Source organism: Vicia villosa, linkage group LG4 (genome assembly GCF_029867415.1).
Source record: "Vicia villosa cultivar HV-30 ecotype Madison, WI linkage group LG4, Vvil1.0, whole genome shotgun sequence".
Lineage (NCBI taxonomy): Eukaryota > Viridiplantae > Streptophyta > Magnoliopsida > Fabales > Fabaceae > Vicia > Vicia villosa.
In genome coordinates this window covers 114,793,566-114,806,214 of record NC_081183.1, presented here as the reverse complement: position 1 = coordinate 114,806,214, position 12,649 = coordinate 114,793,566, and the positions used below count along the sequence as shown (strand labels likewise).

The 12,649-nt window shown below is 36.7% G+C and overlaps 1 protein-coding gene across 1 annotated transcript; it reads left to right on the top strand.

Annotated features, from left to right (window-relative positions):
* Window positions 1-8,976: 8,976 nt before the first annotated feature.
* LOC131599506 (glutaredoxin-C4-like) lies at window positions 8,977-11,600 on the top strand. The gene is made up of 5 exons (XM_058871833.1): window positions 8,977-9,108; window positions 9,356-9,527; window positions 10,468-10,541; window positions 11,010-11,108; window positions 11,213-11,600. Exons 2-5 carry the CDS (start codon window positions 9,367-9,369, stop codon window positions 11,287-11,289), a joined length of 411 nt encoding a protein of 136 aa, XP_058727816.1. The 5' UTR covers window positions 8,977-9,108; window positions 9,356-9,366; the 3' UTR covers window positions 11,290-11,600.
* Window positions 11,601-12,649: the final 1,049 nt, after the last annotated feature.

Below are 12,649 nucleotides of genomic sequence, written 5' to 3'. Positions count from 1 at the left end.
CCAGATATTAAAAACTAGGCATTAATCCTAAACACAATGAGAACGCTTTAGGATTAATTGGATCTTGTTTAGTTTTCAAAACGCCTTCCTTGATTTAAGTGGGTGAGCGAGAGCAAAATCCTACGGTTAAGGAGCATGACTTTATTCAAGACCACGAGAATGTGAGGTTTAGTCTTTAAGCTAATTTTTTCTACTAAATATATTTTTGACATTTCTATAAGCCAACAAGTTACAGAGTTCCTGAAGTACGCGGAATCACATTCTAAGCTCTTTTTTCTTTATATTTATCTTAATCTTTATTTTATTTCAGTTTTAGTTATTAGTTTCTGACAGAGATAATTTTTCTGTTATTATGATAGAGCAGCCTGTGCTCTTAAATAGAATACAATGTATTTAGAAAAGGAAATTCCTAATAAATACTCATCACTGCCCTGTTTCAATTCTATAACTAAGGGCCAGTAATTTCTATAAATACATACACATTATTCAGCTAATCAAATCCTATTTATGAGAGTTTAATCCTATTTAAATATAAAATATACAACTAATTAACACTTTGTACAGCTGGTTCTGACACTCCCCCTCAAGTTGGAGAGTGGATATTACCCATTCCCAACTTGCTGATAATAGATTGAAATGTAGAGCCACTTAATCCTTTTGTAAGAACATCTGCCAGCTGATTTCCAGTTGATACAAATGGTGTACATATTGTCCCACTATCCAATTTTTCCTTGATGAAATGTCTGTCTACTTCGACATGCTTCGTTCTATCATGTTGCACTGGATTATGTGCAATGTTTATTGCTGACTTGTTGTCACAATATAGTTTCATGGGTCCATTCCATTCAATCTTTAGGTCATGTAGAATTATTTTCAGCCATAGGAGTTCACAAATACCTAAAGCCATAGCCCGAAATTCTGCTTCTGCACTTGACCTCGCAACAACGTTTTGTTTTTTGCTCCTCCAAGTCACCAAGTTTCCTCCAAGAAAAGTACAGTATCCGGATGTGGATCTTCTGTCGTCTACTGATCCAGCATAATCAGCATCTGTATAAGCTTCCAAAGTAATTCCTTCACCCTTTGTAAATAGAATTCCTTTTCCAGGAGTGCCCTTCAAGTATTGCAAAATTCGATAAACAGCTCTAAGATGATTTTCTTTAGGATTATGCATGAATTGACTCACCACTCCCACTGCATAAGCTATGTCTGGCCTAGTGTGAGATAAATATATTAACTTTCCAACCAACTTTTGATAGGATTCTCTATCCACACTTGCATCTTCAACAAATTCACTAAGTTTGTGATTTTGTTCAATTGGAGTTTCTACTGGTTTGCATCCCAATTTACCAGTTTCAGATAATAAATCCAGCACATATTTCTGTTGAGAGATGAAAATACCATGACGAGAGTGTGCCACTTCAAGGCCCAAAAAATATTTTAATCTGCCCAACTCTTTTACTTCAAACTCTTTCAGCAAACACACTTTTAGGCTATCCATTTCTGCTTGATGATTTCCTGTTACAATTATATCATCCACATAAACAATTAGTGCAGTAACTCCCCCTAAGGCTGAATGCTTAGTAAACAAAGTGTGATCTCCCTGACTTTGTTTAAATCCCATATCTTTCATCACAGTAGTAAACCTGCCAAACCAGGCCCTAGGGGACTGTTTCAGTCCATAAAGGGCCTTCTTTAGCTTACAAACTTTGCCTTTCTCAAAGCTGAACCCAGGTGGGACCTCCATGTAAATTTCTTCTTCAAGGTTCCCATGTAGGAAAGCATTCTTGACATCGAATTGCTGCAAATTCCATCCATAATTAGCTGCTAGAGATAACAAAATTCTGACAGTGCTCATTTTTGCGACGGGAGAGAAAGTATCATGATAGTCAATCCCATACGTTTGTGTGTACCCCTTAGCTACTAGTCTTGCTTTATACCTTTCAAGTGTTCCATCAGACTTGTATTTAAGGGTGAATACCCATTTACAGCCAACAAGTTTTTTGTCATTAGGAAGCTCTACTAACTTCCAAGTTCCATTTTTCTCTAGTGCATCCATTTCCACTTTCATAGCTTCTCTCCACTCTTTGATATCTAGTGCTTCAGTAACATTTTTTGGGATAGTGGTACTGTTTAAATGAGCAAGAAAACTTCTATGATTGTTGGACAAATTATCATAGGATATAAAGTGAGACAATGGATACCTTGGCCTTTTTGTGCATTCTCTAACATCCTTCCTTATTGCAATTGGATGATCTCTAGCATCCATGGACATATTCTGCTCCTCTAAAACAGTCCCATCAACTTCAGTTTCAGGGGGCACAATTTGCTCCTCTAAAACAGTCTCATCAATTACAGTTTCAGGATTTGGGTCAGATTCTGGAACTTGCACAGGTTGGATAATAGGTGCTGCCCTTCTTGTGTAAACTTGTAGTGGACGAGTAGCATTAGGAGTCTGTAATGAAGTGGGCATAAAAGAAAGGTCTTGGAACAAATCATCCTTATCTTCAATATATTCCTTCTCCCCCTGAAGATAAGGTTTGGAAAAAAAGGATTCGGTTTCGACAAAAGTGACATCAATAGACACAAAATTCTTTTTTGTTGTAGGTTGATAACACTTGTAACCCTTTTGGGTAGGGGAGTAACCAAGAAATATGCATTTAATAGCTCGAGGATCAAGTTTTCCTCGATGTGGAGAATGAACATGGACAAATGACACACACCCAAAGATCCTAGGAACTAGGTTGTTTGAAGTTTTGAAATTTGGGTAGAATTTGGAGAGGAGCTGAATGGGGCTGTTATTCTGAAGAATTTGAGAGGGTAAGCGGTTAATCAAGTAGGCTGCAGTAAGAGCAGCCTCCCCCCAATATTGTTTTGGAACATTTGTGTGTATTAAAGATGCTCGGGTAACATTGAGAATATGCCCAATTTTTCTTTCAGCCACCCCATTTTGTTGTGGGGTGTGGACACATGATGATTCATGAATAATACCATTTTCAGTGAAAAAGGAAGACAATGTTTGATTAAAATAATCTTTGGCATTATCAGAACGAAACCGTTTGATGGTAGTCTCAAATTGGGTTCTTATCATTTGAAAAAACAATTTAAATATTTGAGTGACTTTACTTTTTTGTTTTAAGAGATACATCCATGACACTCTAGTACAATCATCAATAAAAATGACAAACCAACGGGCCCCAGATATATTTGGGATATTGGATGGCCCCCAAACATCACTATGGATTAAGGAAAAAGGAGTAGACATTCTTTTATTATTATTAGGAAAGCTAACACGTTTGTGTTTAGCAAGTTCACAATCATCACAATGAAAACTTTCTAAGTTTATACCTTGAAACAAGGTGGGAAACATATTTTTGAGAGTGCTAAATGAAGGATGACCAAACCGGAAGTGACACAACCAGATTTCTTTATTAAGGGAAGGAACAGATTCTGACAACAAAGACAATGGAAGTTGACTCTTAATGCTACTTGTCCCACGCGCATCCATAAGAAGGTAGAGCCCATTGTCCTCTCTAGCAAGTCCAATCATCTTCCCCGTTTCCTGATCCTGAAATTTGCAAAGTGTAGGAGTGAATGTTACTAAGCATTGTAAATCTGTTGTAAGTTTGTGAATAGATAACAATTTGGCAGATAATTTGGGCACATGCAAGACATCTCTCAAAATTAAATTTTGACTTAGTGGAATATCTCCCTTCCCAGCAACAGTAATAAAAGTGCCATCTGCAGTGACAATCTTTTTATTACTTGGACACGGTGTGTAAGAGATAAACTCAGTAGAGGAATGGGTCATGTGATTCGTAGCCCCAGAATCAACAATCCATGTCTTTTTTTCTGTAGATTGTATAACACTAAGAGCATAAGGATGAGAACTACCTGATAATGCCATGGAAGAACTACCTGTATTTGTGGGTTTGCCTAAAGAGTCTAGTAATTCCCTTAGTTTTGTAATTTCTTCGGGATTGAAGTCTGCAGTAGGTTTGGAATGACTTCCCTCAACAACACTTGATTGGACCAAGTGAGCATGTGCTGGTCCTCCTCGTTGAATGCCTTTGGTGTTCCAATTTCGATTCTGATTTGGCGGTTTTCCATGACGTTTCCAGCATCTGTCCTCAGTGTGTCTTGGCTTCTTGCAGAATGTACACCATAGAGAATCCTTGATATCCCCTCTTTCAATCTCCATTTTGGGGGCTCCTCCGATTTGACCGTTCTTCCATTGGTCGATGTTCTTCTCTCGACTTTCTGCTACTAATGCTGAACTTTGAGTTGATTGAGGCTCCATCATCACTCCTCTTCGCGATTCTTCTGTTCGAAAGGCAGCCATGGTTTCATTTAGTGAGGGTAACTCTTTTCCGAGTACTTGAATCCTTATTGGATCAAACTCGTTGTTCAGACCTGTTAGGAACTTATAGATTCTATCCTTCTCCTTATAATTTTTTAGTAAAGTAGCATCTGCTGTGCATTTTGCTTCAAAATGTTCATAGTGATCCAACTCCAACCATAGGTTTTGTAGAGTTTGTGCATACTCACTAATGGACCGATCTCCTTGTTTGGTAGTCGCAATCTTCATCTTAGTTTCGTAAATTTGTGCAGTATCACCAACCTTGGAATAATTTTCTTTACAACTGTCCCACACCTCTTTGGCAATCTTCATGAATATGCACGCATCACTAATCTCGGGTACCATGGAATTCCATAGCCATGACATTACAACAGCATCTTCTTCATCCCATGCAGCAAACTTTTTGTCTGTAGCTACTGGAGTATCCTTTCCAGTAAGATGATTCAATTTGCCCTTTCCCTTTAAAAAGGTTTGGACAAAATGAGACCATTTGAGGTAGTTTTTACCATTGAGACGAAGGCTAGGTTGAACATTCTGCAGTTCAACAGAGCCAGTGTTTGGGGCAGGGGTATTAACTGGTTCAGACATTCTGAATTTTGTTGGGAAAACAGCAATATAGACTGTAAAATAAAATCGGCAATGCAGGCCGCACAGCGGAAACAATGGCAATGCAGGCCACAATTTTTTAACAGGCTCCTATGGATTTTGGAGCTCTGATGCCATGACAGAGATAATTTTTCTGTTATTATGATAGATCAGCCTGTGCTCTTAAATAGAATACAATGTATTTAGAAAAGGAAATTCCTAATAAATACTCATCACTGCCCTGTTTCAATTCTATAACTAAGGGCCAGTAATTTCTATAAATACATACACATTATTCAGCTAATCAAATCCTATTTATGAGAGTTTAATCCTATTTAAATATAAAATATACAACTAATTAACACTTTGTACAGCTGGTTCTGACAGTTTCCCCTTAATCATTCATTCATTAGCCTTAGCTTTACAAAGAGACAATAGATTACAGTAGGTTGACATTGGTCTCCGTGGGTTCAATAATCTTTTATATTACTTCGATATTTCCGTGTGCTTGTGGACACATCAATGAAGGACATTAATCCGGAGGCGACTCGCCAAGGAGACGTTCTAGAGGAAACGCAGGCTTCCGAAGAGGGTTAACGAGCCGAAGGCTCTTTCTTGTTTTTTTTTTTTTTTGGTTTTCTAAGGTGTAATAATGCACCTTAAGGGCTTCCTATTTATGTAATATTGACTATTTCCCTTAAGGGCTTCCATTTATATTTGATTCGCTTCTTTATTATTGTTGGCTTTGTATGAATTATATAGGATATACCCTAAACAAGTTTTGACCTTGGTGTTCTTGTGGAGAACAAGGGTCCTTTCCTGCAGATGTCAACATTGCCCTAGGGACAACAAGGATTTCTGTGCAAGGATACAATATATTTGATATCCTAAGAGGGAAACAATAGCCTCAAAGGGTGGGAAGAATTTATGTATAAGAATCTAACATGGTTAATAGTCTCAAAGAGTGACAATGAGTCCTCTATTAGGATGTAACATGTACGGTCGTCACGTGGGGCGATTTCAATGAAGTATTTTTCACTACTTAGTTCCCTGCAAATATATCGACAATAGTTCAAATTCATATAATAAAGAAAGATGCCTCATTTAAAAAACATATATCACGTTGACACCACGTGGGAAAAAATGCTTCCCACAAAACTAAAAAATGTCACCAAATTATCCTTACAAGTGGCAAAGATTGTAACTCATCTAAATACAACAAAATAGTAAATAAAAATAAATTAAACGAGGCTCAACGCCTTAAAAATTATCATCATTTGACAAGACATCATTTCCTGAAGCATTCGAGATTGCCTGGCCTAGAGTAGCCAGGCCCTCATCCATGAGTTCTTCCTTTAGTAACTTTGCCTCTACCTTCACACCAACGATGTTCACGCCCAATATTTTGACCTTCTTCGGACTCTCTAAGTAGCATTTCTTGACGATCTCTTGATCTTCTTTGATAACCCTGACTTGTCCACCTAGGAGCGGGTACTTCATACATAGATATAGTGTAGATAGGGTGGCTCCTAGGTGGTTAAATGTGGACCACCCTATAATCGTGTTATAAGAGGAAGACACATCAATGATAATATAACTTAACTTAATCTGCCTGACATTTTCTTCTTGTTCAAAAGGGGTCTTCAATGTCATATAACCTTTCACCTACACTCACTCTCTCAAAAATATCACCAAAGATTCATGGAATAGCTTGAGGTCATCTAAATCAAGGCGAAGCCTCTCAAATGGATCGGAATAGAGGATAACCATAGAGCTCCCTTTATCAATCAAAATCTTTTAATTTCCCAACTATCGTATCTCACGGTGAGGACTACGAGATCATCATTATGTAGGTGGATGCCTGCTGCGTATTTTTCAAAAAAGGCGATCTCAACTTTTGGGGCTCCTAGATTGCCTAAATCATAGTTTGTGGGCAATCCCTCATAGGTTAGGATTTGGTGAGCGTGCCTTTTACGGGCAACATTAGTTTCTCCGCACCCTGCGAATCCTCCACGATGGTAAAGAGAGTATGACTAAATACTTTTTCGTCGCCTTCATTGTTTGGTTCCTTTTATTTCTTGGATCCATGACTCCCCGAGGAACCTCTCCTCTGAGAGTTAGATTCACCCGACCCTCAAGCAGAGCCGACCTTGAGATACTTCTCAGGCACCCTTCTTAGATCAACCGGTCTATCTCCTTCTTGAGTTGATAGTAGTAATCAATATGGTATTCTTTGACTTTATGGTACTTACACCAATAGTTAGGCTTAGGTCCCATGACTTCTGCCTTCAGAGCTAGCGGTTGTGGGATGTTTTGCATGTGGAGGACCTCTCTCTCTATATATATTTTCTCCCAGCGAGTGTTCGAAGGCATGAAGTTTTCAGCGGGTTTTCCACTTTTCTTGAACCCAACCCTCTCCCTAACAGGCGATGTATACCGAGTCCTTTGTCAGTTTTCACTATTGTAAGTGCATTCTTTCGCATCTCGGGCCTTTTTCGGAATTTCTCTCCCCGCCTTTGATGTAACATTCCGCTCATGTAAGGGAGACAAAACAGACCCGCCCCACGAAGAATTTTAAGCGCGCATCCTCTAATATGCGAACATTTCCTTGCTCGCTCTTTTTTGAGGGGCAAGCTAAGGTTTTAGGCATGCATCCTCTAAAATCTCCACCTCTCCCCGCCCCATTTTTTGTGGGCACATGCATTAACATAATTTTTTTTTCAATTTTAGGCTTTTAAAGATTCAATGGAGCCTTGGTGAATGTAGAATAGACTTGTGGCAACCATATTTCTGTGTCTGCTTGTTGTAAATTGTTGGACTAGTTTCTTCACCAAGTATTGATAGTTGGTGATGGAGAGCCGAGGTAGGCTCATATACCACCTTAGGGATGTGTTTCTGAAGGTGGTAGACAAGAACTTTCATTTAAGGAGTTAGGGGATCCAATGATGGTCATCTAAGTGTTAATGGAGGCGACATGTTTATACGGGTCGATGCACCCATTGAACTTAGCCAATAAAGGAGTCGTAAAGATCTTTAGAACTTCCTCATCCCATATATCATTTGAGAGAGGTTAGGGCTCTAGAATTTCCACCTCGTCCATAAGGTCTCTCTCCTTCTAGCGTTGTTGGACATGGAGGATGTTATTCTCTAAAGTTTGGTTCTAGCACGTATATCGTCCATAGAGCAATGCACATCTTTGTTATGCCACTTTCCTCGCCTTTTTATTCTTTGATGGTCGGAGTAGTTGTCATTTTGTTCACTATGATGGTCAGAGAGGTTGAACGTGAGAACAATAACCAGACATAGTGTTGTTATGGTGGCTCAAGTCAGTTTTATTGGGACCCTATGTTGGGCGTCAATTGTACTTAATAAAAGTACAATACGTTACAACCTCTAATGATTAAAGGCTATTAGAGGCTCTAGAGAATATTGTAGAATTAAGAGCTAACTCACGTAAAGGGGGTGAAAAGATCAGTGTATGTAGTTTCTGTGTGAATGCGAGAATGTCTCTTTCAACCTCAGGGTTATTTCCCATTAGTCAGAAGAGTGTGGTTAACTTCTCGTTAACTTCTTCCATATCGTAGTGGATCATGGACACATCACTTCTCCATTTTCCATGTTAGATAGGTTATTCCAGAGACAAGCGATGTAATTAATAAACGGGCAACACATCTAATAAAGTGGCGGTCAAACTCGTAAATGGGCAATCCAAAGATTCTAAGGCGAGACGATGCCACTCGCCTCCCCAATTGCCTCTTAAGGGTCCCTTACAAATATACCAATACACATCTTGAAAATAATATAATACATTTTTATTTTACATATAACTTATACTATAAACAAAAAGCTATCCAATAATTTAAAGAGTGCCAATATTTATTTAAATTATTTATATATTAATATAAATAAATGGCTGACACATATAAATAAATCATTTTAAAGAGAATTTTGTACAGTAAAAAATTTATTATTATTTTTTTATAAAAAATGATAAAATAAATTAATTCGAAAGTGATGCTTAATGTTTGTATGGAAGTAAAACAACTGAATTAAAACGGCGTCGTATTAACCCCAAAAAATCAACAAAAATCTCTACTGATCTCAATTTCCGATTGCAGACATCAGATCCATTTCACAATCTTCCATCAGCGTGCTACACAATCGCCGTAAGCACGCTTCTTCCATTTTTTTCATTTTTAATTTCATATCTAGTTACTCTTAGATCTCTTGTTTCGATTGCATAATCCAATACTACTATGTAGTAATTCACATGTCAGAAACAGTTTTTTGTTGTTGTTGTTTTTTTTCCTATGATGTTTGGTTTGCATAAAACATGATTTTTTCTATGATGTCTGTTTTCATGATGTCTAGTTGATTAATGACTAATCTGATTTTGTTATTCATGCTTATTAGTTGCTCAAATCATGGCTGCATATGCAAGAATCAATGTTACAATGATGATGGTGATGATAGCTTTAGCAATCTCTCTTTATTGGGATTCAGCTTCAGCTTCATCCGTCGGTGAGTTTGTTGACAAGACCATAAACTCCCACAAGATCGTCATCTTTTCCAAGACTTATTGTCCGTAAGTATAAACACCGCATCCATTTGTTTAATATGGAGATGTAGGCACAATTGACCGAACTCCTTGACCAGTCATTTTGTTCTCGTGTGTTTGTTTATCTGTTTACTTTATAATTGGGTTTGCTATTAGAACATGCATATTTTTTTTTGTTTGGTTATTTTGGAATACACCCATCTTTGATTAAGTTGATTTGGTTGGTTTGATTCCAATTCTTATGGTTGAGTTATGTGTTAATCTTTCCTCACTCAAGGGGTCTTGCAGTTTTTTCTCACCCATTGTAAATCTTCATTTTATTTATCTAGCTTCTCTGTGATTGCCCGTTTTATAAAATGCACGTTAAATAGAATTTGTAATTTGAAATGGCCAAGTCAAGAATTTCAAGTCATTCATGTTTGTGGTGTCAAAATTAACTTCTGCCGTATTATTTCTGAATTCGTACTTCCATTGTTCTTCTATACTCAATAGTTCATATCTATGAATGTTATTCGTGGCATCTGCGAAGCTTCGTTGTTTGGTGTTTAGAAATTGGAATTGGATTTATGTTTGGGTCATATCATGTCGTGGTTGTTGAACATTTTCCGGCGGTTTATGTCTTGAATAGGATTGTACAGGTAGAGAAATTTGAATCACATTATAATTGTTCATATTTGTATCTCATTATTTACTGTGATCACTGATCTATGTTGTTTAACAGTCTTTATACCCCTAAAATAAAAATGTAAGAACAAGTACTTTCTTTAAATGCCTTTTTTCTTATTCTCCTTTTGTTCTTAGCGGGCCTATGCGCAATATGAATATTCATAAGCTTTGTTGACTATTATCATGTGTTTCTTAACTTATCGCAAAATTTGTAACTTTACCACAGAAAAAGAAACTCATGGATTGAGATATCGGGCTATTCATCGTTCTAGTTTTCCTGATTTATTTGTTGTGTATATAGGTACTGTAGAAAAGCGAAAGCCGTTTTCAAAGAATTGAACCAAGTTCCGTTTGTTGTGGAGCTTGATGAGAGAGGTAATACTGAAAACTTTAGTTTGCTTTAAATTTACACCCACACACACAGGGAGGAGGAGTTAGGCATTATATGTTAAAATAAAGTACTAATATTTATTAGTTTTAAATTAATTCTATAAAATTTTATGAACTTGGCCCATTTCATGAGATTCAACTCCATGTTTTACACAACATTTGTCAGAATTGTTCCATTTTTTTGTCTTAAACCCTTCGGTTCCTAGGGGAGAAGGGGGCTTTGGTAATCCAAAGTTCTGCCGATAGGTAAGTAAAGTTTAGTCAAGCTCAGATACTCTCAAATAATTCGTCCTTAACTGGAAATCATTAACCACTTGAGCCCAACCAATTGGTTTGAAAGAAGATAGTTGTATAGAGGAAACCTGAAGAATATGTTTATAATGATACTGCTTTTTTCGATAAATGTTAAGGGGTCATTGCTGTTACAAAGATAGTAAAACCTTTTCCTTGCAGATGATGGTTCAAAGATTCAAGATGTTTTGACTAATATTGTTGGGAAGCGTACCGTGCCACAAGTTTTTATCAACGGGAAACACCTCGGCGGATCAGATGGTAAGTATTTTCTTAGCAAGGGAAGAAGTAGCCTTTTACACTTTGAAACAATATATATTCTCCTTGAAATTCCCTCAAACACTTGTTCACTGTCTGATTTCCAGATACTGTCGAAGCATATGAGAGCGGGCTTTTGGCTAAACTTCTAGGAATTGAGACTGACGATCATGATGATCTTTGAATCAGATTTATTTTTTACGAGGAAAAAAATGTGATGGATTTTGATTAGGGGAAAATTTCATGCGATGCCAAAATTGTATTTTGTGACAATATGAATTTTTTACACATAAAGGGCCTGATATGATTATACTTTGGCACAGCGAAAGTTTTCATTTATAAAATGTGATGGATAGTCTTCTAATTTTCCCAGGTTAGCTCCATCTCCCCCACCCTACTTTCCAGCAGCTTTATAACAGTGCAATAGTAACATGTCCTGATTGGTATTGAGTGTTTGTTTGAGATGCAATTTATGCTGATATAGTTGTCTGTCAAGTTTCTGGCCTAGTTTAATGTTGATGGTATTGTGCATTTGGTCTGTCGTTTTATACCTTTCTCTTTTTCAATTGAAATTTTACATTGTTAAACCAAAAAGGTGATTCATTTAAAATGTAGAAAATTCATTTCATGTATGTAGATGGTAAATTTAGGAAAACATGGATTTAAAGTTTAGGCATATGATGGTTCAAAGATTAGAGGTGGGCAAAACAAGACGAATTCGATAAATTCAATAAAATTCAATAAAACTAAAAAAAATACATCTGTCGGAAGTTACTTTTCAGAAATACATGGAGTTTTCAATTCACTGTATATTTTTTTATAAATTCAATAAAATTCCAAAAATACATCTGTCGGAAGTTATTTTTCAGAAATACTCTTTAAGACCTCTTCTCTCTCTCTATCTCTCTGTCTCTCTGACAAACATAATAAAACTAAAAAAAAAACTAAACTATAATTAAATGAAGTCTTCAAACGAAATTTAATTGATGCAGTAAAGATGGAAGGAATGCTAGCAACATTATTTTTTTAACACTCTCTTTAACATTCATTTTTTTATTGGTTGAAACATGTGTGAGTCTCTCAATTTGAAAATTGGTAGGACTCACATGTTCCAACCAATAAAAAAGTGAGTGTTGGACAGAGTGTTGAAAAGAGAGTGTTGCTAGCATTTTTCTTGTTTGACAATGCTTGGAATCTAAACAAGCAGCACTGTTCTTTTTTGTATTTCTCATTCTTTCGTTTTTCTTTCACTTTCTTCCACGACCATTCATCCAATCTTCTTCAGCTACCAACAGAGATATTTGTTGCTACTTTATGTAGTTCAATTCACATAAAGTTTTCTAATCTAAGTAGACTTTTGTTAAATCTAAAAATAAAGTTCTGATTAGGGTGGTATCAGTAGTTTGTTTTGAAGATGGAGCTTTCCAATTTATTTTGTGAATACATAATGTAGGAAAAAGAGGAGTCGAGAACATAAGGTTTTGCTACAAAAACATTAGAGTTTTTCCAAAGAGAAACAAGTGTTAATATATTTTTCTAGAGAA